At 35.1% G+C, this 26,542-nt stretch overlaps 1 protein-coding gene across 1 annotated transcript in view; it reads left to right on the forward strand.

Annotated features, from left to right (window-relative positions):
* The window catches only part of LOC140502582 (vimentin-like), an 86,322-nt gene extending 60,145 nt beyond the window's left edge, over window positions 1-26,177 (forward strand). The window contains 4 exon segments of the mRNA XM_072606631.1: window positions 18,343-18,528; window positions 18,963-19,066; window positions 25,698-25,950; window positions 25,952-26,177. Coding sequence (XP_072462732.1) covers window positions 18,343-18,528; window positions 18,963-19,066; window positions 25,698-25,950; window positions 25,952-26,177 — 769 coding nt within the window.
* The last annotated feature ends 365 nt before the right edge of the window (window positions 26,178-26,542 follow it).

Raw genomic sequence — 26,542 nt, forward strand, 5'->3', positions numbered from 1 at the left:
AATAGCTTATATGTGTAATAAACAACCTTAAGACTTTATTGCCTAATTAGCAGAAACAAACAAAAATTTATTCAGAAAGGGATTCAAAAACACAATTATACAATAAATTTAACACAATAATTTCAAACATAAATCATTAAATTAAGGAAATGAGGAGTCAAAACACTTCACAGAACAAAATAGACAATTCTTTTGAGGGATGTTGCCACAGACATTTTGGAGGAAAAATAAAATAAGAAAGATGAAAATGTTCAACTATATGATCTAAAAGCCACAATACAATAACAATGGAAGATAAATCAAATGAGATAAAGAATAAAACGTGTCTATATAGTATATAAATAGTAAGAGATTTTATGTCAATTGGAGGCAACTGAATGAGCTTTTTTGAAAAGTAATGGCACTGAAAAATTTCCATAATTATTTCTTGAGATACTAAAATTACATAAATTACTATCAAAGCACTTGACTAATATTATCTGTCATGTAAGTTTGATTTCACCTTAAGAGAAAACATCACATAATCATGACTAAAAAAGCAAAATAAAACAAAATAATAGAGTATTATTAATCCCTCTAAGCAAAGGAAAGTTATAACTTTATGTATGAAGTATTTATAATACACATGACCTAAATACACACACACACCCATATATATGTATATAGATATATGCACTTGTACATATAGTATTTGCATGCACATTGCATGCATTTATTACATATAAACAAATCATAAATATGTGTGTATAGACATGAATGTATATAAACATATACATTCTAAAATGTATTTAAAATGTTCCAGGAGCATAAAAAAATTGTGTAAGAACAAGAGACATTGCATCTTCCACTCATGGCACTTACATGGCACATCTGAGCAAGTCTCTGTCTCTAATTCTCCTTCTGCCTATGTCTATTTCTCCTGTGATCTCTCTCTCTCTCTTTCTCTCTCTGTCTCTATGTCTCTCTCTCTTTCACACACACAGACACACACACACACAGACACACACACACACACACACACACACCACATAGTATTTTTATCTTGTCTCTTTCCTTGGACATTTAGAACCTTAGGAGCAAGTCCTAACTTTTGTCTTTCTCATACCTGCACTGCATGTTTAGTACAGTGCCTGGAACATCGCACTTGCTCAATTAATGTCCATTTGCTATTGATTAAAGAAGATATAAGCAGGTTTTTCAAGGGAAGAAATTCAAGTTATATAAAATGCTCCCAATCACTAATAATGAAATAGGTGCAATTCTGAGATCCTACCTATTGGCCATTAGATTTCTAACAATGACCAGAAATGAGGAGCTGAAAGGAAAAAAGAAGTATTGTTGAAGAGTGGAAATGTTCAGACATTTGGGGGAAAAAAGAAATATCCAAGAAAAGAAAATAACACATATTGTGACATTATCATTCTCCTCCTTGGCTGGTGCATCAAAGAGATAAATTTAAAAAAAAAAAAACATGATTCATGCTCATTATTGTATAATCAGTTGGTGGGTAATTAAACAACTTGTGTCATGTAAATGACTGTAACATTAGTACATGATAAAATGATAAAAATTGATGTTTCAGAGAAACCTAGAAAGACTTGTATGAACTGACGCAAAATGTAGTAAGAAGAATCCAGTGAAAATGTATACAATAATAGCAATGTTGGAAATAATAAAAAAGAAAAACAACTAGGAAAAATTTAAAATCTTCATCCAAACAATGAAAACCCATAGCTCTATGCAAGACAACAGAAGAAAGTCCAGAAAAAATCACAAAAAAGTAGGGCAAGTTTGAAATTTACATAGTGAATTTATTATATAATTCAAAAAAGTCAAGCTGTACCAAACAGTAATTTGTAGTTTTATGGACAATTATATTTTTTTACTATGCATATGTAAATACTCATTTGTTTGATGTTTAAGTTGAGATTACATACATTTAAAGGGTACCTTACTGATTCATTAAATATTGAATGAACTATTCACAAACATCATTAATATTTACACAGTCTTCATTGACTATTGCAAAGCTTCTGGTTCTGTTATGCTCTAATAGATTTGGAGAACTACAAATTTATAAAGTAGACTTCTGCACAGTGAATAAACTAATTTATTTGATATCAATAGAGAATGAAATGAGCTCTTCTGAAAATCAAAGAAGTGAGACTGAAAAGGATCCAGTTATTTGCTGAAATATTATAATGACATAAATTACTAGCAAAATACTTTACTAGTATTGTTTCTGTTTGTAGCCTGATTCCTTTTTTCTCAAAATAAGATAGCACATATCTAATCTTAAATATCAAAGCAAAACAAAAATATACAGCCAGAGAAAATGACAGATCAAAATCCTGGAGTCATACTTTTTGGAAGAAGTCACTACAACTCACTGAGCAATGGCAAAGTCTGACAATGAGTATGTGCCACTAATTTGTGAAATGTTATCAAATATTCTGAACTACTGTATAAAATCGATAGAATTACTGAGATAGAAGAATAGAACCAAAAGTCCCTCCATGGGCAAAATCCATATTAATGTGATCAATAATGACAGAAAAATGACTGAAATGAGTATATTTTAGAGAATTGGCAAGATAAATGATGACAATTCAAAATCAGGTCACCATCAGCAGAAATTAAAGATGGCTTATATTTTAGGATTCAGAGATAGTGATCAATGCAGATTATACCCCTTCAGGTTACTTTTTAATTTAGGTCATGAAATATTTTAATTACACGTAAAATAATTAACAATCTTTTAAAAAATAAGGTCCAAAACTGCTCTCTCCTTCCCTTCTCCCCTACTTGAAAAGGCACATAATTTGATATCATGTGAAATCATGCCAAATATAAAGAAAAAAATAAAGCAATAATAATCAAGACAGTAAAGAAAAATGTATGCTCCAATCTGCATTCAGAGTTACATCAATTTTGTCTCTGTAGGTGGATAACATTTTCATCATGGTTTCTTTGGAACTGTTTGATACTGATTTCTTGATCAGTATTACTAAGTCTTTCACAATTGGTAGTCCTTACAATATTGATGTTATTGCCTATAATGTTCTCCTGATTCTGCTCACTTCATTTTGCATCAGTTCAAATAACTGTTCCTAGGTTTTTCTTAAACTATCATGGTCATCACGTCTTACATTAAATATTATTACCTCAGTTGTATACAACAACATCTTCAGCCAATCCTCATCAGTGCAGATTTTGTTAGAAAATGGTAATAATTAAGTCAAATAACATAATGGGCTACGGGTCTATTATATTTCCAGAAAATCTAGTAAAGCATGGCATATACATCAGAATTTCATTGACTCTTGAGTACTTAGAGACAATGAATCTACACATCAAATACATATTCTGGATAACTCAATCGATAAGGCTACTGCAACTAGAGCATTATCGGAAACCAAAGGATAGGAAACAAACAGGAAAATTATGCATCCTTCTATCTGATACTAGGATTGTACCGAGGATGTTTTCAGTGATGCTACAGAAGATAAGTTTACACTCTCTTAATACTGTCATTCAACTAGGAAAGCATTTTTCCTACTTGTAAAAAATTCAATGGAAAATATGAATAGCAGTTTCTGATATAGTCTAGTTTCTGGGTAGTAGCCTGCACCCATTCACTTCTCTGACCTGAATGCCTTAACTTCCCTCCAATTCTAAAACTTAAGTGCCCCTGAGCCAGTCAAAAAAAGTCCACAGTCAGCCAAAGCTGCTCACTCTCCTTTAGATGTAAACATAGGCTAATCATTCCCAATATTTTGGGACTGGTTCCAGGTGGAAAAAAAAAAAAGAACTTCTTTTTGCACCTCTACTTGAATTTTACAGACAACACTAGCAGCTTCAGCTTTGTAGTAGACATTGATATCTGTGGGCAGAGGTGGGGGTGGGGCACATAAGTTTGTCTTAGACCACAGAGTACTTACTAGCCACCACTCTGGTCTGGTAGTTCCAACGACTTTGGCCAAGACTCATCTTCCTAGAAAGCCTACACACTCCCTGACTTACACTCATCCTACCACTGCCGCAGTATCTAGCCTTTCTTCCTGACTTAGTCATGATACACAAATAGCTGTTGATGGACTAGATTGGACTGGCCTGCCTACCCCAACCCCTGTCCTCTTCATGTGAGGCAGTATTCCCAGCTGTTACAGAATTTGGGGCCAAAGGCACATCCCATGCTGTTTTAATCATCCTTCCAGTATAGTCCCAGTACTCATCTCCGCCTCACTAACCTGAATGCAAGACCCTGCAGATGAGGGTCCTTCCATGTATCTATGCCCAATCTTGGGCCACTGGAAGACAAATGGCAATAGCTCTCACTTCAAGAGTCACCTTGAAGCATCTACACAGATAGAAGTCATACATGTTTTTCCATCCAGATACATGGATTTTTGCTACTTTGGAGAACTAATTCAGTAGGAAAAGAAGCAATGTTATCACTTTGGCCTTGCAATTGAAGTGCTACCATGAAAGTTAGCTGTGGCTAGACATTGATCTTCACTCCCCAAGGGTGTGCTAGTAAATGTTTAACAACCAAAAAAATGGATTTTCAGGGGATAAGGGAGGTAGGAACAGAAATTTATGCATACAAACATTTAATCTTCAATGTTAACACTTTCTGGAGTATAGGCAATTAGTAAATTTTTAAATCAAGCCTTGGTTTCTGAAGAGTGAATGTTCATATTGAAGATTTAACAATGAGTTCTTGGTTAGGGATGGCTCTACAACAGGCTGGACCATTTCATTTTTTTTCCCTTCCTCCCCTTGAGCTCCAAAACTCAGAGCAGTAAGGGTAGATACATACATTCAGTAATATCATGGTTATTAGGAACTGAGCCATATGACATTTGCTCACCCTACCCTATCTTCTCCAAGTTTCAAGACTGATTTGTTCAAGGATGCCATCTTCACTTCCCCAACTATTTAATCCTCCCAGGCTCCTTCAATCTTCTCCCTTGCCTCGACTCACTAACTCCCTCTTCTCCCAATGCTCACTCAAATTTTAGATTATCTAATTCTAGTGGTAGAGAAGAAGTAACTTTGAATTTCCTTGACACCTTACTGAAGAACTATGAGAAAGTCAAGTAACTGTCCGGGGCTTCAGTTTCCTGGTGTAACTGAATAGAGGCCTAGACGTGGATTCAGGAAGGCCTGAATTCAAATTTTCCTCAGACACCTCCTAACAGTATGACCCAGGGCAAATCACTTAACGTTTGTTTGTCTAATTTTTCTTCAGATGTTAAAAGTGGATGATAATAGGATTGTTTTCCCAGAGTTATTGTGAGGTTCAAAAGAGATAACACGTTTAAAAACTCCACAAGACCTAAAGTATTATGTAAGTGCTAGGTTTTACCACTAATATCTTGTATATACTTAATTAAAGCATTTCTATCATTGTCTTTATTATTTCTGCTGTGTAAGTTTATCTTGTTTTCTACTTTGTTTGTTTCCTTTTGGGGAATGTATGCACTGCTTGTTTTTTTAATATAAAATCTTTTAGGTGGAAGTGAGCCCTAGGTTCCACCCAACTGAAAAATCCTTTTCACAAAGGTCTTAAATCTTTCTTGGTTACAGATTAATTGACTACAGATCTATGCAAGTGCTTTTGATTTTACAATTGAAAAACTCTCTTTGAAACGAATACAAGACAGCCTCTATTTGTCCAAAATTTCTTTCCAATTAAACCATACTGTCATCTGTCTTCTACTTAAATACCAGTGTACTTTCTGATTCTTTGTAAATTTATGAGGAAGACAAAGTAACTACCAGCAGTCTCCATAGTGACACCTTAACAGTAGTCTGAGAAAATATTTTTACTTAATAACCTAATGGATTTACCTTCTGAAAGGAACCACTCAATAAAATTAAAAAAAATATAGTTCCAGGAATAGAAAAATCATTCATTATGGTGCACAGCTCATTGTGATCTGCACTGGTCAGAGCTCTGATAATTGGTATAGCATAGTGTTTAGAAGTGCTGTACAAATGGATTTTTCACCTTGAATTTATTTTTGCTTGATGAATTTTGAAATCTTTCAAGTTGTGGTTTGGTATAATCACAAGAGAAATGAGATTCTTTCCTTAATCAGCTGACCAAATCTAAATCTAAATTCAATGGTGTCCATTTTCTCTGACAAACTGTAATTGGTCTCACAGTATAGCAGAAGGAGGCAGCATGGGAGAGTGCAAACAACACCCAATTCAACACTTGTAACTTTGATTCAAATATCAGCTCTCCCACTTTCTATGTGATGTTGGTTATATCACTTAATTTCTCTGAGACTCAGGGTTATGCTCTTCAAAATAAAGGTTTCTGATTGAGTGACCTGTATGGTGTCTTCCAGGTCTGATTTTCAAAGACTATAAAATAAGAGGGACATTAGAAAAAGGAAAGAAATAGGTTAAGAAATGAAACTGTGTAATATGAGAAGAATAGTAATGACCAAATGGAAATATGGGCTAGGTTATTACGGAGACTTCATTCAGATTTCTGGTAGTAAAACCATGGAATATAAAATATCTTTAATACATCCCGAATATAGTTTTGTGACTTATCACAGAATAAGGTAAAACAAATTCTTTCTGGGCTAAATTTTTTTAATATTAATGTGAGACAAGATTATGCCACTATCATCTTTTTACTATGGTCTAATCAATGAAATGAATTTCTAGTCAGGACAGAGTTTGTAGAGAATATATGTCAGTACTCTAAGTAAAAGACTTCTTGATAGTAAATTAATGGGTATATTTAGGAGCCAACAATTTAGCTATCCTTTGTACTATAATTCTTATGAACTAACATTAATTCACCCTCTAGCTGTTTGAAATTAGGTAACAAAAATTTCCATCATATTCCTCCCTATCATGCAATCCACAAAGTACACACACTCATTTTATCCTGAAAAACAGGCTTTTGGATATTGAATTTCCAGAAATTATTTGACTGATTTGAAAATGATTTCTAGTGCTCACAGTAGTAAACTTTTCTTTTCGAAAAAAATTTTTTTTAAACTGGGACATTTATTTTAGTACTAAAATTTACTATGAGTCACTGAACACTGGTGGGATGATTTTCCCTCAGATTTTGGGTGCTAATGAGAGGACACAGATTCTAGAAATAAATATAATTGTTATACAAGAAAGTAGTGGGCACTGTTATTCAATATGGTACTATAAACGTTAGCTGTAGCAATAAGAGAAGAAAAAGAAACTGAAGGAATTAAAATGGGCAAAGAAGACACTAAGGTATCACTCTTCACAGATGATATACTTAGGCAGTCCCAGAGAATCAAGCAAAAAAAAAAAACAACTTTGGCAAAGTTGCAGGATACACAAATAAGCTCACACAAATCTGCATTTCTACATATTAACAACAAATCCCAATAGCAAGAGATAGAAAGAGAAATCCTGTTTAAAGCTAGGGTAGACACTATACAATATTTGGGAGTCTACCTGCCAAAACAAACCTAGGAACTATATGAACACACTTACAAAATAATTTTCACACAAATAAAGTCAAATCTAAGTAAGTGGAATAACATCAGTTGCCCATGGGTAGACTGAGATAATGAAATAAAAATGAAAATTTTACCAAAATTGATTTACTTATTCAGTGCCACACGAATCAATCTATCAGATAATTATTTTCTAGAGCTAGAAAAAATAGTAATAATCAAAATTAATCTGGAAGAATAAAAGGTCCAGAATATCAAGGGAACTAATGAAAAGAAATGCTAGGGAAGGTGGTCTTGCTCTATCAGATCTGAAATTGTATTATAAAGCAGCAATTATGAAAACTACTTGGTACTGGCTAAGAAACAGAAGGGTAGACCAGTAGAACATGTTAGGTACACAAGACATAGTAGTGGATGAATATACTATTTGATAAACTCAAGGACCTCAGTTTTTGGGATAAGTACTCACGTCCAACAAAAATTGCTGGGAAAACTGGATAACACTGTGGGAGAAGCTGGGCATAGACCAACGCCTGACACAGCACACAAGAATAAAGTCTAAATGGGTACATGATCTAGGTATAAGGATTGATACTATAAATAAATCAGTGGAGCAAAGAATAGTGTCTTTATGAGATTCATGGAGAAGTGAAGAATTTTTGACTAAAAAAGGAAAACAGAAAGAATTATGGAGTGCAAAGTGGAAAATTTTGATTACATTAAATTGAAAAGTTTTTGCATAACCAAACCAAATGCAACCAAGATTAGGAGGGAAGCAGAAAATTGGGAAAGAATTTTTGCAACTAGTGTTTGTGTTAAAGGCCTCATTTCTACAATAAATAGAGAAGTGAGTCAAATGTACAAGAATGCAAGTCATTCCCGAGTTCATAAATGCGCAAAGATATGAATAGGCAGTTTTCAGAGGAAGAAATTAAAGGTATCTATAGTCATATGAAAAAATACTCCAATTCACTAATGATTAGAGAGATGCTAATCAAAACAACTCTGAGATACATATCATACCTATTAGACTGGCTAACATGAAAAAACAGGAATATGATAAATGTTGGAGAAGATGTGGGAGAGTTGGAAAATGAATTCATTGTTGGTGGAGCTGTGAACTATTCCAACCTTTCTGGAGAGCAATTTGCAACTATGCCCAAAGACACAAAATGTGCACACCCTTTGACCCAGAAAGACTGGTTCTAGGACTGTATCCCCGAGATTTCATAAAAATGGGAAAGGGTCTCACATGTACGAAAGTATTTATAGCAGCTCTCTTTGTGGTGGCCAAAAAACTGGAAATCAAGGGGATCCACATCAATTGAGGAATGGCTGAATAAATTGTGGTATGTGAATGTAATGGAATACTGTTGTGCTATAAGAAATGATGAACAGGAAAACTTCAGAGAGACCTGGAAAGATTTATATGAATTGATGCTGAGTGAAGGGAGCAGAACCAAGAAAACTTTATACACAGCAACTACCACAGTGTGCGAGGATTTTTTCTGGTACACTTAGAATTTAATTGCAATGCAAGGACTTAAAAATTTCCCAAAGGTCTTTTAGGCAAAATGGCTTCCACATCCAGAGAACAGCAAATAGAACATCAATAATAAGAAATAAAGGAGGGGAAAGGAAAAGGAAACACGTACATACAGATTTCCAATATTTCAAGAAGACAGCACAGTTCAAAGTTATAACTTTATCCATAGATAGCTTGTGTTAAAATGGGTTGGAATGAGATAACAGCAGATAATTTAATCAATCAACAGTCAACAAACATTTATTAAGATCCTATTATGTTCCCCATCCTAAATTCTACAGATACAAAGGAAGGCAAAGATAAAAACAAAGAATCAAAACAAAATAACAACAACAAAATAAAAAAAAAAAACAATGCGTCTTCTTAAACAGTTCTCAATGTATCGAGGGAGACAAGATGTAAACTATGTACAAGCAAGATATATGTGTGTGTGAATATGCATACATATATACACACACACACACACACGATATTTTGGGGTAGTCTTAGGAAGGCAATAAGATTGACGAAGAGTGGGGAAGATTTCTTTCTGAAGGTGGAATTTTGACTGAGGATTCAGGGAAGCAAGAAAGCAGAGATTAGTATAAAGAAATTTCCAGACCTGGGAGACCGGTATTGAAAACACCTTGAGCTTATAGGTAACATATGCAAGGAACAGCAAGGAGGCCAGGGTCTCTATATCTCAAGAGTACTTGCAGAGGAGTAAGTTGAAAAATGGAAAATTATGAAAATACCAGATTGTTAAAGACTTTAAAGGTGAGAACATTCCATATTTGATCCTCAAGACATTATGAAGTTACTGAATTTGCTGAATAGAGGGATGACACGATCACACTTGGACTTTAGGAAAAGCAATTTGACCATTGAGGATAGCAGGGAATGATTTGAGAAAGTATATTACAAATGTCAATTAACTAATTGACAAAAAAAAAAATGACTTCCTTTCTTATAGGATAAATGGCTATGCTAATGAATTGGTAAAATTTAAGCAATCTCTTTCTTAAAAAAAATTATTTCTGCGAAGAGCTCAGGAATCTGGACCATCTGAGGTGACAAAAATTAATGGTAGACACCAAGTAACTACCTTTACAACTCTGAATCACAAAAATTAGTAGGAGATTCCATGAAAATTAAACTTGATAGGAACTGAATCAGTTTGTTAGAGAAAGTACCACAATTGTGACTTAGAATATTCAGCATTAAATTGGTCTTCTTCCTGAATTATATAAGTAATAGAGTATCCTAAAAATGTAATCCAGTGGAAATTTACAGGAAAATCTATCTATCTATCTATCTATCTATCTATCTATCTATCTATCTACATCTATCTAACATCCATCTACCTATTTATCTGTCTGTCTGTCAGTCTATCTATCCATCTATCTATAGATCTAGATAGGCTGGGGGAGAATGAAATAGAGATATGTACGTATACATACATATGGAAGTCATATTTTTAACGTTTATTATTTGAAGAATTCATATTTCTTGATAATACCAATCATTTCTGAAGCACTCTTTATGCCGTTACCTCTCACCTTTATTTCTTCCCTTGCCTTTTTCTTACTTTTAAAAGCTTCTAAAATTAACAATTCCATATATGTCCATTATTCTGTTTATGATCAACTCTTTTCTTCTTCCTTAAATAAATAAAACATATCAATAAAAATTACATGTAGAAAAGGTTTCATGGTAGCTTCTGAATTTCGTCCTGCTTCCATATTTGCCTAAGGTACCAATTAGAAAGTTATGGAAGAAGGTCTAGGGTCTCAATCCAATTCTTTTTCTGTTATACCATATCATACCATACCATACCATACCATACCATACCATACCATACCATACCATACCATACCATACCATACCATACCATACCATACCATACCATGCCACACTACACCATACTATACTATACCATACCATATCATACCATATAATACCATACCATACGGTAGCATATCACACCATGCTGTAGCATATTATTCCACTCCATAGTATATCAAGCCATACATTTATGCTTATCATTAAAACACTAAATAGAAACTTCTCTCTGCTAAATCCTGAATATTTTGGGGGCAAAAGGAGAGGAAGTTGTATATTTAATGATCTGATTAGGTAAGCAGAACCGCAGATCAGATGCAGAAAGTACTGGTATAATAAATCTAGAAGTCTGGTAGGTAGTCATGAAGGAATTTGTATCAGTATTTCAAACCGGGAGACAGAGAGGGTGACAAAGGGGAGGGTGGATGGCAAGGTGAAGAAGTAATGTCTACAGAGATAAGATAAGGGAAAATTATAAAAGTACTAGCTGACATTTACAAATCAATTTAGGGTTTGTGAAATCACATATAGACATGAATATTCATCTCATGAAACATTTTCACGCAATGCAGTGTTCTGCTTTTATAGTCTTATTCCCAGTGTTTTGTAAAAATGCTAACTATGTTTACATATTATTCCATTGTTATGGTATCACTGTATCTCCAGACAACTCCCTTAATTCCCCATTCTTCCACTTAGCATGGTCTTCTTCTTCAAGGAAGGATGAACACAACATGACTTTAAAGCTCTCATTTAATCTCCTAAAGGCTCAAGTTATTTGCAAGTAAAATGAGTTATTTTATGTATTCTCTAAAATCTAAAAGATCTCTAAGTCATTGTTGCCCACTTAGGCAATAATTGTCTACAAGAATTGAGAATAATCACATTTTATTTATTTTAGTCAAATATTTTGATTATTATATGCTTAAAATTAAATATTATCATTATTTTATAGGAATATTGAAACCCAGAATCAGTGCAAATACTAAGTTCTTGGTTTTTATCCTGATTTCACAAATGGATACACTTTACTAAAATATTTGCATTTTAGTTAAAGTAGGTAATTCTTTGCTGTCAATAAAACTGTGATATAGTAGTGATAAAGTGGAAAGTACTTGCGGAAAAAAAAAGTCTGGTTTTAAGTGTCATCACTTAAAATGTTTGATGAATACAAGAAAGTCATTTAATTGTTATAGTTCTTAGTTTCCTTGCCTATATTATGAGGCAATTGGAATAGAAGACAGTAAAATTCCTTTCTAGCTTTAAAGACCATAAATCTAGAACTTTGGGACACACGTATGGTTTAGTGTTATTATTGACATAACTGGGAGACCTAGATATTACTATAAACTTTCCATAAAGTAGGTTTTATAATGAACAGTTACTCACTTTATGGATCTTGGTATCTTCATCTGTAAGGTGAAAGTTTAGGACATTTGTGTAATAGTAATTACATTTTAGATAAAGTATTTTATGTTTTGTAAAGCACCTTATATTATCTCCTAGGATCTTTTCAGCAGCTATAAGACTTACACACTAATATTATGCCAATTTTACAAATAATTAAACCTAAGCTAACAAAGGGAAATGATTTTCCCAGAGTTACAACAGAATTCAGTAAATGTTTGAAATAGGAAGTGAATTCATGTCTTCCTGACTTAAAATACATTATTTTATTATATAATAAAAAGACAATTACCTTGTCTCAAGAATAAAATATTTCACTCTATTATACATTTCTATAAATATTTAACTTCCTTTGCCTAATTTTCCAACTTTTGTTCTTTTATTTAATGAGTAGGTATATAATCATTTATTGACTAAGCCACAGTCTATGATAGCTTATATGCAATAGAATTAGACAAGAAAATTATAGCTATAGGTTGTAATAATTAAGGAAGAGTATACTTCTTTATAACTTTGATTTTTTGGGGAGAAGTATTCATTTGAATGCCTATTGGTGAGAAACTTTACAAAATAACGAAGACTGTAATCTTTATCATCTGGTCTATCCCAAAACTGCTGAGCACACTTTGATCAAACCATGACTAGAATCTCATGTTAACTACTTCATTGTGTCCACAGTATATAATGATTACACACACATACACACACATACATGTATATATACACATATATATCCATAAACCATATATACACATAATTATCCATTTATTTCTTTAATTATAAAAGGTATAATTTTATTCAAATAAATTTGCTTATTTTTCACTATCATTGCAAAAGAAATAAATGGATATTTGTGCTAATTAGGAAGCTTTTGTAAATGATAGGGAAAAAATGTCTTACAATTATACATTAGTGTGGCTTATATGAATCTATATGAATCAGACACACAAAGATCTAGTGAGGTGAAGAACAGTTGACAATATTTGCTGTGCGTATCAATTGCCTTTCTTTTTTAAAATGAATGCATAAAAATCAAAGTACAGTTCAGTCAACTAATTTTACCTTCATCTGTTTTAATGACGTGCTATTTGACTTGTGGAAAATAATTTAATCTCATTTCATCTACCAGTACAACAATGATGCCTGCCTCTTTATCTTGAGGTACATCATAAGCATTTTTTTTAATTTTTCAATTACAAATAATCTAGTTTCAAAAACAGGCACACATGTTTGGCAGATAAACAGTATGAATGTATTTTTACAAAGTTCATTTCCTGTAAGTATGGAAACTTGTCTAATTAGCAGACAGAAAAATCATTTATCCTTTTTCAAATTGTAATGACTATGAAAGCAATTTACTCATTAGCATTCCAAATACAATAACATCTTTCCTCTAATCCTTTCATAAGCTTGCCTTTTTTGCATGATTTTGAATATGTACTTTTAGAGTATTTAGGTAAATTTAGCATGTGGGAGAACTGATATTTGAATGTTCAATAGTATGAATTAAAGTCAAGAAAAAATAAAGGAAATAAATCCCTAGAAAATGGTTAGGCTGAAAAATCTGAAGTGTATTATGATGAAATAAAAGTAACACATCTAAATGGATAAAATAATTCAAATAAATAAAATAATCATTTCTTTGACATCAAATTTTGACTTCATTTTTTCAATATCATCATAATTATTGTTACAGCTTTTTCTCTAGCTTATCTATAATGAAAGAGATGTCTACTTTGTGCTTTTTTCCTCTTCTTTCCATTATTGTCCTCATTTGCTCAGCACTGTCACCCTTAAATAAGGACAAGTATTTCTTATTAAGAAGAAAAGAAGTAAGATAGCATGAATATGATTTTAATGACTCCAAAATGCAAAACTCTGTTATCTAATTCCAGAGTAATGTTATGATAATTTTCATATCATGGAAATCATTACAATGTCTTAAATTTTTATTCACAATTATTTGAGATTTTTTTTCAGTGAATATTTAAGAGTATTTTAGACTGGCACACAAGAAGTCATAATATATCTTACGCACCTTGTGGATTTTTTACTCTAAAAATTTAGCAGGATTTTCAGTGAAGGAAAAAAGTAGTAATGCATTGAATTGTCTTTTTAACTCCTTTCCACACTGAACTGACAGTGTGACTATGTGAGTGTGTAAAACACCCTGTCATTATATGATGTATTAAAACCAAGTTTTATAATTTTTTCATATCAAAACTATGTGGTAGCTAATGTTTGTATTCTCATCTCAATTTTAGTGATGGGAAACCTGGGAAAGTCTCAGAGGAATTAAGAAATTTGCCTAAAGTCATATAGCTACCTATTATTGGAGCCCAAACATGAATTTAAGTTTCAGTTGGGAGGAAAAAGAAAGGCCCAAATAATGAGGAGATACTTTGAACTTGTTGCTAAGTTTCTCAAGAAGCAAAAGAATCCAAGAGGCAAAACTGAGGAGATATTACATTCCAAGTATAGGAGAAAAAAATAGATGCGAATGTTACATATAATGGAGTTGAAGGTAGAGGAAACTAGGATATATCATCATTTTATTCCATTTTGCTCATGAGTTGTAGAGTCAGAGAGTGGAAATGATTTTAGCAAAAATTTTAATCATGATGTTATTGTACTTATGAGGTATACAATTAGTAGAGGATAAGACAGAAACACACAAAGACACATAATATATAATTTTAAGTGCCTTAGAGATTAGATAAAAACAACTAACATGTAAGATGTGAGGAAGAATATAGTTCTTAAGAAAAGATATTAGAGGTATAAAATCAAGAACCCTGACTTACACAGGGGGGCCTGCTATCACAACTTCTTTGATCTGCTTTTCTAAAGGAAAGCAATTTTTGGGGGTTCAACAATCACTTTAATCAAGCATATGTATCATTCTTAGTTCAGGGGAAAAAGTTAGCACCCCGAACTTCAGAGAAAATACAGAGAAATCAGAATCATCAGAAAGAGCTTCCAAACTGTCTGACAGATCAACAGACAAATAACTGTCTGACCATACATACATAGTTATAGGAGACAGAAACACCAACACATGGCTTTTCAAAGCTAGGGGAATCCTTAGAGGTTGCCCAGAGTTTCCTCTGGGCAAACAAACATATCCAATGAGTAACCCCAAAGTAAAGCCTCATCTAGGGGCTTTTTAGAGCCGGAGGGCATCACAACCATTGAGAACCAGTGCCTCATTAGAAAATTAACAAGAGGTGTAGGTAGCCCCTGCTCAAGCTTCTTTTAATGGACAGGCCCAATAATGGGTGGGGAAGATCTTTAACTCTCATAATTACCATTGCAGGGGGTCTCATAGACAACCTAACAATTTAATAAAAACTTCAAGGAATGTATAGTAACATATTTGATGCATTTATATCATACCAACATTGTATGCTATCCATTGGTGCAATGGATAAAATGCTGGGTATTAAATCTGAAAAATTCAACTTTGTGAGTTCAAATCTCACCTCAGATACTTACTCTGTGACTGTAGGCAAATAACTTATACCTGTTTGTCTCAGTTCCTCATCCATGAGATGAAGAAGGAAAAGGCAAACCACTCCAGCGTCTCTGCCAAGAAAGCCTCATATGAGGTCACAGAGATTCAAACACAACTGAATACCTATTTCACATACATGTATATGTGGCACACATATATGACATATATACATGTGTATATAGACATATGACTACATATAAGACACATATAAAATATATATGTACATATACACACAAACCTATCTGTCTACCTATCTACATGCACAGGCATGTTTTTTCAAAAAGCTTTTTGAATTTCATGTAATCAAAATTAGGGAGCAGTTAGATTATTCAGTTGATAGAAAACTGAGCTTGGAGTAAAAATGACCTGAGGTCAAATCTGGCCTCCAATACTTACTAATTATATGAACTTGGGAAAATCACTCTACCGTTGTTTTCCTAGGTGGCAGCTAGGTGGTTCAGTTCAAATCCCACCTCAAGCCTTGGGGAAGCTACTTAAATTCTGTTTGCCTTTGTTCATTGTAGAAGGAAATGGGAAATGGCACTCCAGGATCTTCAGCAAAACAAAAAATAATGAATAATATGGTCCATGAGGTCACAAAGAACTAGACATGATCGAACAACAATTAAAAATATTTTTTAATTTCCTTTACCCTCCTCTATGTTTTATTTCCTCACAAACTTTAATCTCATGCAAAAATCTGATAAATATATTTTCTATGCTTCCCTACTTTACTTATATCACTCTTTTGGTATAAATATTTTATCCATGTTGAACTTATCTTAATGTATGATGAGACATTTGTCTATGCCTACTTTCTGTCAAATTGTTTTCTTATTTTCCAAAATTTTTCTTTCTAATGATGAGATTTTAACCCCAAAGCTTGAATCTTTGGGTTTATTAAACTCTAGATTACTATGTTCATTTACTACTGTGTATTGTAGACCTAATGTCTTCCTCTGATCCAACTTTCTAGGTCTTAACCAATATCAGAATGTTTTGATGATTATTGCTTTGCAATATAGTTTGAAACCTGAAACTGCTGTGCCACCTTCCACAACTTTACTTTTAATCATCGATTGCCTTGATATTTTTGGGCTTTGTTTCTTCCAGATAAATTATGTCGTTTTTTTTCGAGTTTGATAAAGTAAGTCTTTATTAACTTCATTATTATGACATTGAACAAGTATATTAGCTCAGGTAGAATTGTTTTATTTATTATTTTAGCTTGGCCTACTCAAGAAAAATTAATATTTTGCCACTTGTTTAGAACTGTCTTTATTTGTGTGAAAACTGTTTTGTAAGTGTGTTCTTATAGTCCCTGGGTTTGTCTTGGCAGGCAGATTAAAAGGCTTATTGTAAGAATGTGCTTTAAAGGGAAGTTCCCTTTTTATCTCCTATTGGGTTTTGTTGGTAGTAAAGATGTGAATATTTTCAAATATTTGTAGTTGATTCTCTAAGACTTCTCTAAGTACACCATAATATCACATGTAAAGAATGATAGTTTTGTTTCATCATTCCCTATTTTTGTTCATTCAAATTCTTTTTCTTCACATATTGCTATAGCTGTCATTTTTAATACAACATTGAATAATAGTGGCGATAATGGGATAAAGATAATGATATCCCTACTTCATTCCTGATCTTTTTCAGAAGTCTTCACATTTATCCCTATTTCAGATAATGCTTGCTCACGGTTTTACACAGGTGCTACTTATCAATTTAAGAAAGATTTCTTCGATGCCTGTGGTTTGTAATGGTTTTAAATAGGAATGAATATTGTATGTTTCAAAGGCTTTTACTTTATCTAAGGACATAATCATATGATTTTTGAGGTTATTATTATGGTTAATTGTATAGTATAATTTATAATTACATAGTTTTAGTAATGTTGAATGAGTCCTGAATTCCTGGTATCAATTCCACCTGCCTATAATGTTTCCTTGAGATATATTCTATAATCTCCCTGCTTGTTTTTTTCTTTTCTTTTCTTTTCTTTTTTCATGGATATTCATTAAGGAAAATGGTCTAGTGTTCTCAGATTTTGGTATCTCTGGTTTAGACATAAAAGAACTATTTTTTTTAATGAAAAGAATTTTATAAACTCCTTATTAACTATTTTTCCAAATAATTTATATAAATAGAGGAATTAATTGCTCCTTAAAAGTTCGGAATAATTTTCTTGTGGATCCAAGAAGGCCCAGAGATTTTTTCTTAGAGACCTCATCAGTTAATTGTTCATTTTTTTCTATGACAGCACTATTTAAGTGTTCTATTTCCTCATATGTTGCTCTGGGATAAAAGTACATTTGCATTCATATACAGACATACACATATCATTTACTTATGTGGTCAGTTTTACTGGCATAAAATTGGGCAAAATATAACAATAATTTTAATTTCATATTTATTGCTGGGGCATTCACCCTTTTTCATTTTTATACTAATAATTTTCTTTTTTAAAATTAAACTAACCTTTGATCTATTTATTTTAAAAAATAAAACCAACTCTGCTGCTCCAGTCTCCCAGGTCTTGTTGCCTTGACTGCTGTCAGCACCACCACCACCTTCTCTCTTCACAGGTCATACTCCACGTGGCAGGCACTGCCAATAAGATCCACAGCAGCCCTCTACTCACGTCAAACTAGTCGGTATCCTCACCTGGGCTGGCAGACCAGCTGCAGCCGAGGCTGCTCCAGAACTCGGTGTACTCCTCCCTGGCTGACACCATCAACACCAAGTTCAGGAACACCTACACAAACAAGAAGGTGTGGAGCTGGAAGAGTTGAATGATTGCTTAGTCAACTATATCAACAAGATGCGTTTTCTGGAGCAGCAGAACAAGATAGTGATGGCTGAGCTAAAGCAAGGCAAGTCGTGCATGAGGTACTAGTCGGAGGAGGAGATGCAGGAGTTTCACTGGCAGGTGAACCAGCTCATCAATGACAAAGCCCTAGTAGAGGTGGAGAGGGACAACGTGGCCAATGACAAAATATGACTCTGTGAGAGAGAGATAATAATCTTTTCATGGTCTTTTATCACATGTGATTTTTATTTTATTATGATCTGAGAAGGATGCATTGACTATGTCTGCCTTTCTGCATTGGATTGTGAGATTTTTATGGCCTAATACATGTTCAAATTTTGTATATGTGCCATGCACTGCTGAGAAAAATATATATTCCTTTCTATCCCTATTCAGACAGGATTTTGAAAATGCTTCCTTAGCACATCTACACCTGGAGTGTAAAGTTGAATCCCTGCAAAAAGAGATTGCTTTCTTGAAGAAACTTCATGACGAGGAAATTTAATAACTGTAGGCTGAGATTCAATTTCTAATTACTGTTTCAATTTCCTCTTCATTAGAATTGAATTTAACCCTTTCATTTTTGATATTGGTAATTTGGTTTTCTTCTTTCTTTTTTTTTTAATCAAACTGATCGAAGGTTTATCAATTTTATTGATTTTTTCATACAGCCAACATTTATTTTACTTACTAGCTCAACAATTTTCTTAATTTCAATTTTATTAATCTGTCCTTTGGTTTTCAATATTTCTAATTTGATATTCAATTGGGGATTGTCAATTTGTTGTTTTTTGAGCTTTTTCAGCTGCATGCCCAATTTATTCATCTACTCTTTTACTATTTTATTCATGTAGGCATTCAAACATATAAAGCTTCCCCTAAGAACTGATTTTGCAGTATCCCATAAGATTTGGTAGGTTTTTTCATTATTGTCATTCTATTAAAGAAGTTCTTGATTGTTTCTATGATTTGTTGCTTAACCAACTCCTTCTTTGGGATTAGATTATTTAGTTTCCAACTAACTTTTGATATGTCTTTCCATGGCCTTTTATCACATGTGATTTTTATTGCATTATGATCTGAGAAGGATGCATTGACTATGTCTGCATTTCTGCATTGGATTGTGAGATTTTTATGGCTTAGTTCATGGTCAATTTTTGTATACGTGCCATGTACTGCTGAGAAAAAAATGTATATTCCTTTCTATTCCCATTCAGTTTTCTCTAGATTTCTATTATATCTAACTTACCCAGAGTTTTATTCACTTCCTTAACTTCTTGTTTATTTTAAGCTTAGATTTATCAAGTTCAGAGAGGGGGAGATTGAGGGCCCCACTAGTATAGTTTTGCTGTCTGTTTCTTCCTGTAACTCCCTTAACTTCTCTTCTCAGAATTTGGATGCTATACCACTTGGTGCATATATGTTAGTAACGATATTGCTTCATTTTCTATGGTGTCTTTTAGCAGGATATAGTTTCCTTCCCTATCTCTTTTGATTAGGTCTATTTCTGCTTTTGTTCTGTCTGGATTAGGACTGCTACACTTGCTTTTCTTGCCTAAGCTGAAGCACGGTATATTTTGCTTCAACGTTTTGCTTTTAACCTGTGTGTATCCCCCTGTTTAAAATGTGTTTCTTGTAAACAACATATTGTTGGATTATGGTTTTTAATCCATTCTACTCTCTGTGTCTCTTTTATGGGGGAATTCATCCCATTCACATTCACAATTATGATTTCTATCTGTGTCTTTCCCTCCATCCTCTTTCCCATCATTTGTGCTTTTAGTTCTCCTTTCTCCTCCACAATAGAGTTTTAATTTTTGACCACCACCTCCTGCAGTCTTCCCTTACTTCTTTCAGCCCCCCTCCTTTTTACTGTACTTTACCCTTATTAATTCTTCCCTCTCTTTAAGCCTCCCCTCCCCTTTCTTTTCCCCTTCCCCTCCTACTGCCTTTAGAGTTGGTTAGATTTGTATACTTAAGTTTGTTGTTCCTTCCTTGAACTAAATCAGATGAGAGTACCACTCAAACAATGCTCATCTCCCTCCCCTCTTTCCTTCTACTTTAATATATTTTTTACTTCTTCCTGTGATGCAATTTAACATTTTCTGCAGTTTTTTTACATCTCCTATTGCAATCCTTTCCCATGCTTAAATCACATTTTTGTCATCACATAACTTACATTATACCTGTTCCCTCTATCTCTGTATATCCCCTTTTTATTTCATATTAAATATAAAATTCACAACATTAGAGAGTATCATCTTCCCTTTTAGGGGGGTAAACAGTTTATACAAATTGAGTAACAAGTTTTCTTCTCCCCTGTTTACTTTTTATGAATCTCTTTTTTTTTCTCTTTTTTCTTTTTCTTTTTTTATTTATTTAACTTTTAACATTCATTTTCACAAAATTTTGGGTTATAAATTTTCTTCCCTTTTGTCCCCTCCCCCCCCAAACACCAAGCATTCTAATTGCCCCTATGACCAATCTGCTCTCTCTTCTATCATCCCTCTCTGCCCTTGTCTCCATCTTCTCTTTTGTCCTGTAGGGCCAGATAACTTTCTATACCCCTTTACCTGTATTTCTTATTTGCTAGTGGCAAGAACATTACTCGACAGTTGTTCCTAACACTTTGAGTTCCAACTTATTTACCTACCTACCTCCTCATCCCTTCCCTTTGGAGGGCAAGCAATTCAATATAGGCCAAATCTGTGTAGTTTTGCAAATGACTTCCATAATAGTTGTGTTGTATAACACTAACTATATTTCCCTCCATCCTATCCTGTCCCCCATTACTTCTATTCTCTTTTGATCCTGTCCCTCCCCATGAGTGTCGACCTCAAATTGCTCCCTCCTCCCCATGTCCTCCCTTCCATCATCCCCCCCCACCCTGCTTAACCACTTATCCCCCACTTTCCTGTATTGTAAGATAGGTTTTCATACCAAAATGAGTGTGCATTTTATTCTTTCCTTTAGTGGAATGTGATGATAGTAGACTTCATGTTTTTCTCTCACCTCCCCTCTTTATCCCTCCACTAATGAGTCTTTTGCTTGCCTCTTTTATGAGAGATAATTTGCCCCATTCCATTTTTCCCTTTCTCCTCCCAATATATTTCTCTCTCATTTCATGATTTCATTTTTTTTAAGATATGAGCCCATCCTCTTCAATTCACTCTGTGCACTCTGTCTCTATGTGTGTGTGCGTGTGTGCATGTGTGTGTGTGTGTGTGTGTAATCCCACCCAGTACCCAGATACTGAAATGTTTCAAGAGTTACAAATATTGTCTTTCCATGTAGGAATGTAAACAGTTCAACCTTAGTAAGTTCTTTATGACTTCTCTTTGCTGTTCACCTTTTCATGCTTCTCTTCATTCTTGTGTTTGAAAGTCACATTTTCTTTTCAGCTTTGGTCTTTTCATCAAGAATGCTTGAAAGTCCTCTATTTCATTGAAAGACCAATTTTTCCCCTGAAGATTTATACTCAGTTTTGCTGGGTAGGTGATTCTTGGTTTTAGTCCTAGTTCCTTTGACTTCTGGAATATCCTATTTCATGCCCTTCGATCTCTTAATGTAGAAGCTGCTAGATCTTGTGTTATCCTGATTGTATTTCCACAATACTTGAATTGTTTCTTTCTACCTGCTTCCAGTATTTTCTCCTTGACCTGGGAACTCTGGAATTTGGCCACAATGTTCCTAGGAGGTTCTCTTTTTGGATCTCTTTCAGGCGGTGTTCTGTGTATTCCTTGAATATTTATTTTGCCCTCTGGTTCTAGAACCTCAGGGCAGTTTTCCTTCATAATTTCATGAAAGATGATGTCTAGGCTCTTGTTTTGATCATGGCTTTCAGGTAGTTCCATAATTTTTGAATTGTCTCTCTTGGATCTATTTTCCAGGTCAGTTGTTTTTCCAATGAGATATTTCACATTATCTTCCATTTTGTCATTCTTTTGGTTTTGTTTTGTGATTTCTTGGTTTCTATTAAAGTCATTAACCTCCATCTGTTCCATTCTTATTTTGAAAGAACTATTTTCTTCAGTGAGCTTTTGAATCTCCTTTTCCATTTGGCTAATTCTGCTTTTGAAAGTACTCTTCTCCTCATTGGCTTTTTGAACCTCTTTTGCCAATTGAGTTAGCCTATTTTTCAAGGTATTATTTTCTTCAGCATTTTTTTGGGTCTCCTTTAGCAGGGTGCTGACCTACTGTTCATGCTTTGACTGCATGTCTCTCATTGCTCTTCCCAGCTTTTCCTCCACCTCTCTAACTTGATTTTCAAAATCCTTTTTGAGCTCTTCCATGGCCTGAGCCCATTGAGTGGGCTGGGATACAGATGCCTTGACTTCTGTGTCTTTGCCTGATGGTAAGCATTGTTCTTCCTCATCAGAAAGGAAGGGAGGAATTGCCTGTTCACCACGAAAGTAACCTACTATAGTCTTCTTTCTTTTCCCTTTTTTGGGCATTTTCCCAGCTAATGACTTGACTTCTGAATATTCTCTTCACACCCACTTCACCTCTGGATCCGCCCAGCCAGCACTTGGGGTCTGAGATTCAAATGCTGCTTCCCTGTCTCAGGGCTTTTGGCGGGGGCAGGGCTGCTATTCAGTGTGAGATTAAGTTTAGGTGCTCAGGTGGGGGCAGGGCTGCCTCACGGGCTCAGTTCCTTCAGGGGGTTTATGCAGAGACCTTCAACAATGGATCCAGGCTCCTGCCTGCTTGGGGAGCCCTGGTCTGCTCCAACCTCTGCTGGTGCCTCCCGAGGGGGCCTGAGTCATGGGGGCACCCCACTCCCCTCTTGACCTGCCAGATAGACCCTCTCACAGACCCCCATCACCTGTGGGTGGAGGGACCCATGTGGCGGCTGGAGATCCCGTCCCTGAAGCCAGCTCGGATCAGCTCCTCTCGGTGCTGCGGCGGTGGCAGGGCTGTGCTTGGCTAGGCTCTGCTTGGCTCCCAGTCCTAGGCGCCCAGTCCGTGGCACAAAGGACCTTTTGCGAGAGGTCTGCAGGTCCCTCTGAAACAGAAATCTACTTTGCTACAATGTTCTGTGGACTCTGGTGCTGCAGAATTCGCAGTGAGTTGTTCTTTACAGATGTTTTATGGGTTGTGTGTTCGGAGCTATGTGTGCATGCGTCTTTCTACTCCACCATCTTGGCTCCGCCCCCCTTATGAATCTCTTGAGACCTGCGTTTGAAGATCAAATTTTCTCTTGATTTCTAGTATTTTTATCAGGAAGGTCTGGAAATTCCTTTTTTCAGTGAACGTCCATCTCCTTGCCTGAAATATTATGCTGAGCTTTGCTGGATTATTGATCCTTGGTTGTAGTCTCAGCTCCTTTGCTTCCAAAATATCATATTCCAATTCCTTTGATCTTTTATTGTAAAAGCTGCAAAGTCCTGTTCATGTCCTCCTCGATATTTAAATGGGTTGTTTCTAGCTGCCTGTAGTATTTTCTCCTTTCTTTCGTAGTTCTGGAATTTAACAATATTTCTCAATGTTTGTAGTTTATGATCCCTTTCTGGAGGTGAATGGTGGATTCTTTCGAATACTATTTTGCCCTCTGGATCTACACTTCTGGGCAGTTTTCCTTGATGATTTCTTGGAAAATACTTTCCAGACTGCTTTTTTGTCATGGTTTTCTGTTAGGTCAATAATTCTTAAATTTTCTGTCTTGGAGGTATTTTCCAGGTCACTTGATTTTCTAATTAGATATTTTACATTTTCTTCTATCCTTTCATTCTTTAGATTTTGTTTGACTGATTCTTGATGTCTCATAGATTAGCTTCCACTTGCCCAATTCTAATTTTCATCAAATTGTTTTCTTCAGTCAACTTTTGCATCTTCTTTTCCACCTGTCCAATTATTGCTTTTAAGAAATTATTTTCTCCAGTTACTTTCTGTACTTCCTTTTCCATTTGTCCAGTTTTCCCAGTTAAGCTTTGTACTTCCTTTTCCATTTGTTCAATTTTCCCTTTTGAAGAGCTGTTCTCTTCAGTGAATTCTTTTTTCATACTTTTATAATTATTGGCCATTTTTTCCTCTATTTCTTTTTTCAGTTGTTCTAGGAATGTTCTTTGTACATGCAAGCAGTTCATAGTCCCTTTTGAAATTTCAGATGGGAGTACAGTCTCAATACTGACCTCTTTGGTGTTCACGTTTTATTCCTTGTCCCCATAGGAAGATTCTATAGTCTTTTCCTTCCCCCTTTGCTTCTTGCTCCTAATGGTGAGGCTTTGTGTGTTGTGGCCTCTGGTTCTTTCATCTGGTAGCTAAAGATCCTTATGCTGAGCTGGCTGGTGTGAGAAAGCAAAGGCAGGTGAAATCTGTGTTTCCCCAGATTAATCCTGGAGCTAGCTTGTTAAGTGTGGGGGAGGGGTGGTCTGGTCATGAGAGATCTCCTCAGCTGAGTTAGAACAAAGGCAAGGGCCACACTTGGTGATCCTGGTTGCTGTAGTGTCTTCCCATTTTCCCCTTTTGCACGGAGGCACTCCTGGGTCCTAGTGTGAGGCTCCAACTCCCTGGAGTTGTCTGGGCTGTCTGGGACAGCTCTGTTCCTCTCCCACAGTAAGAGGAATATTACTTAGTTATTTTCCTAGCCTCACGTATTATGAGACAGTTTGCCTCATCTGCTGATTTCACTGATCCAGGATTTTTCTGGGGAAATATTTTATGGTTCTTTCAAGGTCAGCAAGAGGAGGGGAAGAGAGCATTTACTGATCACTCTGCCATTCTGGCACCAGGAAGGTCAAGTAGTTGACTTATAGACATTCAATCTATAGGCTGAAAATCTCAGATGCAGCTGCTGCAAATATCTGGGCCTCTTACAGTGGTTCTCACTTGCTGCTCTGTGCTTGACTCTAGCCCTGAGCTGCTATCAATCCATGCTACTGTTTCCTCAGACCACCCCAGGGGCTGTGCTTCAGCAGGGATACAGTGCTGTGTGCTATATGCTTCTCCACCCTCGTGGAACAGATTCTTCCCATCAATCTTCCAGTCTTTCCTGGGCTGTGAAACTGCCACAGTCTGTCTCCTATTGGATTCTGCACCTCCAAAATTTGGTCAGATTCTCTTTTTAGAGGTATTTGACAGAGTTTGTCTAAAAGCTTAGGTGAGTAGTTATTTTCACTCTGCAATCTTGGCTCCACCCCTTGCAGGCCCAGATTAAAGAACTACACATTCAGATCAACGTGGATATCGCCAAGCTGGACTCCACCACAGCCCTGAATGATGTCTGTCAGCACTATGAAAGCATGGCTGTCAAGGAGAAACTTCAGGAGGCTGGGAAATGGTACAAGTACAAATTTACTGATCTCTCTGAAGCTGCTAACAGGAACAATGATGCCCTGCACCAGGCTAAGCAAGAATCTAATGAATACTGATGACAGGTGCAAAGCGGATGCACCTAAAGGAAATAAAGAACTCCAGATGCGTGAAATGGAGGAGACCTTTGCTGTTGAAGCTGCTAACTACCAAGACACTATTGGCTGCCTACAGGATGAAATCCACAACATGAAAGAAGAAATGGGGTGTCATTTCTGTGAATATCAGGACTTGTTGTATGTCAAGAAGGGTCTTGATATTGAGATTGCCACCTACAGGAAACTGCTGGAGGGAGAGTAGATGAGAATTGTTCTGCCTGTTCCCAATTTCTTTTCCCTGAATCTGAAGGAAATAAAACTTGACTCATACCATCTGGTTGACATCCATTCAAAGAGAACATTCCTAATTAAGAATATTGAAACTAAAGTTGGGCAAGTCATCAACAAAACTTTTCAACATCATGATGATCTTGAATGAAAAGTGGGGGCTGACTGCAGTAGAATCTTACTAACAAGAAGAGAATTCCATATGTTAAAGAAACAGCTTTTAAGTGCCTTCCTGCAGTTTTCCAGTACCACAAGATAGTTTTGGATAGCTAAAAAGAAATAGACTTTAGTTCTTGTGAACTGACCCTTGCAAAAGATTTAGAAAAGTTTACAACAAAA

This window comes from Notamacropus eugenii, chromosome 4 (assembly GCF_028372415.1).
Source record: "Notamacropus eugenii isolate mMacEug1 chromosome 4, mMacEug1.pri_v2, whole genome shotgun sequence".
NCBI classification, from domain to species: domain Eukaryota; kingdom Metazoa; phylum Chordata; class Mammalia; order Diprotodontia; family Macropodidae; genus Notamacropus; species Notamacropus eugenii.